General features: G+C 41.3%; 1 protein-coding gene across 1 annotated transcript; it reads left to right on the forward strand.

Moving 5' to 3' along the window:
• The first annotated feature begins 1,112 nt into the window (after positions 1-1,112).
• arl4ab (ADP-ribosylation factor-like 4ab) lies at positions 1,113-3,512 on the forward strand. The gene is made up of 2 exons (XM_042436554.1): positions 1,113-1,232; positions 2,377-3,512. The coding sequence occupies exon 2, from the start codon at positions 2,455-2,457 to the stop codon at positions 3,058-3,060; it is 606 nt and encodes a 201-aa protein (XP_042292488.1). The 5' UTR covers positions 1,113-1,232; positions 2,377-2,454; the 3' UTR covers positions 3,061-3,512.
• Positions 3,513-3,746: the final 234 nt, after the last annotated feature.

Genomic DNA, 3,746 nt, shown 5'->3' on the forward strand with positions numbered 1-3,746 from the left:
GGTTATGAGAGCATGCAAGCTAGCTGATAAGATTTTTTTTAAATCAAATTAAGTGCAATTCCGTGTAATTTATTTAGACTGAGGGAAAATAAAGAGTAGATTGAAGCCGGACTGCAGGTGTTCTGTAGCAGAGAGATAAGCCTATTAAAATAGACAGTTTTCAAAGGGAATGTGTCTCATGGTCTCAGTTCCGTCTCTCAGCTGTGGAGGTTTCGTCTAGTTGAGTGACAGAAACAGGTGACGTGCGTGAGCGCGTGTTTGTGCGTTTTTATGTGTGCGCGTGACCTCGGGCAGGCGTTGCTGACAACGAAATTGAGCTGCATCCAGCTAACCAATGTTAGACACAATGACACCGGAATGTTGACCATTATCCCATCAAAATAAAAGTTTTAAATAAATTTGAAAAAACACAATGTCCACAACATCAACAGGTGGTATTTTTATACCATATAGGAAATTAGAAATAATTAAATACTGGAATGAACTTCAGCGAGTTTAGGAAATATCCTGTGTGACCAGGAGTTGTTTCATAGAGTCTATTGGACACTAGCAAAGCTCCACTGAATGAACTATGAATAGTAATAAATGTTACTCATGTGTTTCGGAAATGCACACATTTTATTTCCTTTTGGAAAAATATTGCTGGAATCCTGATCCTACAATAACTGTAGTAACTTTTGTAGTTCCTTTTGAGAGATGCCTCATACTTATAGCCCAGTCCTTACCAAAGCTATCAAAACTTCCTCTGCTGGAAAGACAGGAATCCCCCCTTTTTAATCAACATGGTTTATTGAAATGTTGAAAAAGTTGTGTTTAATTTAAGAGAATTCAATGAAGTTTGGCCCCCCCGTTAGATTTAATGAAAAATGTAGTTTACAGTGTGTTGAAAAATAGTGTTCAATCATCTCTGTATTTTGTCTGTATTTCTGTTTCATTCATCTTAGTGTATTTGATTGTTTAATGTAAGTTGATATGAAATTTGTAGCCTATGTATGAATGAAGAAAGAAAAGAAAAAAAGAAATGAAATGAGTTGCTTAGTAGTTCAGAATTAGGTTTATTCTGACAATCAGAACCGGAAATTGTATCATTTACTCTGACTTGGCGCCGCCGAGGAAAGAAGAGGGAGTCATTTCAGCTACGCGCCTCAGTGGCTCTGAGGATATGAACAGAGCATGAAGCCAGAGGACAAGTCACACGGCCAGTTTGTAATGGACTAACACTGTCTGTGCAGGTAAGTTTTCTCTCTCCGCTCTATCACCTTGTTAGCTGCTGTCATAGTGACATTTGACGTTATAGACAGCGTAAAATTAATTTCTCCTCAATGAAACACACACAGTTACTATGTCCTCTGTTATAATGTAATGTTCATGTTACGTTTCTTTATACTATTGTGCATGCTGTAGCCTAATGAAGCCAATGTAAGTTTTATTATTTTTCAACACTTGTTGGCATCTCAGGCTCTCTCTGTCATAGGAGCGGAGAGAACTAAACGCCAGGCTCCATTTAAAATCTCTCAAATTGACGTGGCTTTGATACGCTTCAGGTGTAAAGCTAGCTTTACCTGTCGTATTTAATATGATTCAAGACATTTTCTGGAACTCTAGGATCCGCTCTTTAATTCGGGTTAAATCTTATACACTAAACAGCACTGACCTTCAATTAAATGTCCACTTTTTTTGTAAAAATTCACCTGTTAACGATATCTCCACATTCTCCATCTACCAAATGTATTGGGCAGGGAGGGAGCGGTCCCTGTAAACCAGTCATAAAGTCCATTTTTATTCAAATGTAATACTGCAAGGCGGACTGAATGTATGCCGAATTTATCAACGCATCCTACAGATTTGTCACAAGTGTTACGTTATGGTTTACGATGTGTTTGTGTGTAATTTTACAATTTATACATTTTAAAATTTACATTCGCTTGTCCGTTTCAGCATAAGATAGAAGTCATGCTATGTTGCTGAGCAACACCTTTTTTTTTTTTTTTTTTAAAGCTGTATCTCCATGTCAGTCTGCTGTGCTGTTTGAATACCTCTGTCCCTGTCACGGAAGACTGGATAATTATTTGAATCTTCGATTTGAGTAAAATTCAAAAAGCCTCTATCCTGTTGTATACTGATTCACACACTGAATAGAAATTAGCGTATCAAATCCCTGTAGGATGCTGTGGCGCTACATGTGCAAATGGGCTGCTATCCACCCTGCTGTTTTATTTCTCATTCGTCCCTCTCTGCCAGCATAATGTGAGGATGTGTAGTCCAAAGGGAGAGGGGGATATATTCACTTGTTGGGTGTTTAGTCTTTTGTAAATCAATGGTTTGCTGGGTGTTTGTGTGCTTTGACTCATTATGCATACTGTCTTGACCCCCCAGGCTCCTGCTGCAGTCCCCGGAGAATAAAAGCAGCCTGGTGAATATTTAGTGACGACTTCTCCTGCTCCATATACCAAGATGGGGAATGGATTATCAGACAACCACTCTCTCTTCCCCTGCCTCCCGTCTTTCCAGGCTCTCCACATTGTCATTCTAGGACTGGACTGTGCGGGCAAGACCACTGTACTGTACCGGCTGCGTTTTAATGAGTTTGTGAACACTGTCCCAACAAAGGGTTTTAACACAGAGAAGATCAAAGTGTCACTCGGAGGTAACCGGAGAACTGCGTCCTTCCACTTCTGGGATGTAGGTGGTCAGGAGAAGCTGCGGCCTCTGTGGCGCTCTTATACTCGCTGCGCAGATGGCATTGTCTTCGTGGTGGACTCGGTGGATGCTGAGCGCATTGAGGAGGCCAAGACGGAGCTGCACAAGATCACACGGCTGGCAGAGAACCAGGGCGTGCCGGTGCTGGTGGTGGCCAATAAGCAAGACCTAAGGAACTCACTCAGCCTGGCTGAGATGGAGAGCATGCTGGCTCTGGGTGAGCTCAGCGCCGCCACACCCTGGCACCTGCAGCCAGCATGTGCTATCATTGGTGAAGGCCTGCAAGAAGGTCTGGAGAAGCTTCACACTATGATCATTAAGAGGAGGAAGATGCTCCGGCAACAGAAGAAGAAGAGATGATATGTTAACAGTGGAAACTATACAATGTGAGCTGGATCTAAAGCTACACAAGAACTAATGTGAGCTGCATACAATCTGCTGGTCATTGTGTTGCTATGAAAGAGACACAGCGATCCCTGTCCAGTCATTCGGCGTCCCCTTTGAAGTCTGATTGGCTGAGTATGATCCATCCAGTGGAACTGTTTGTTCGGGTCAGCCAATGTTTGGCTCCCACAGAGGACAGTGGGATTGATTTTGCCCTGTGGATTTTGGATGCTAACAATCCTATATCCTGTCAGCAACAAGGGACGCTGAAGTCACTCTAAAGGAAGTACAGTATTATGCTATACAGCAGCAAGCTATGAAGTTTACACTGAACTCTAAATGTAAAAGACAGACAGTGTCTCTTTTATGTTATTTGTTCAAATATGTGCTGCCAATCTGTTCATAAACAATCAGTCTTTATATTTTTATTCTACCAAAGCTTGTGTTGAGATTACACACAGGGCCATACAGCATATTACAGCCAATCAATCAAAGTTGTATATGTCAGTATAATGACAGATAGTATTTTTTACCATGTTGCACAAAGGGGGTTTGGTCCAGAAGTTTACATGAAAATTAATGATTCACTAAGTACAGGATGACAATGATCCTAAAACACATAAACACTACTCAAAATGCCCACAGTGTTGGTGATGGAAAGC

The sequence above is a fragment of the Thunnus maccoyii genome, chromosome 15 (genome assembly GCF_910596095.1).
Source record: "Thunnus maccoyii chromosome 15, fThuMac1.1, whole genome shotgun sequence".
In the NCBI taxonomy this organism is placed as follows: Eukaryota; Metazoa; Chordata; class Actinopteri; order Scombriformes; family Scombridae; genus Thunnus; species Thunnus maccoyii.

Excerpts from the sequence above, each read along its gene's own strand:
- arl4ab (XM_042436554.1), top strand. The coding sequence starts at position 2,455 with ATGGGGAATGGATTATCAGACAACCACTCTCTCTTCCCCTGCCTCCCG.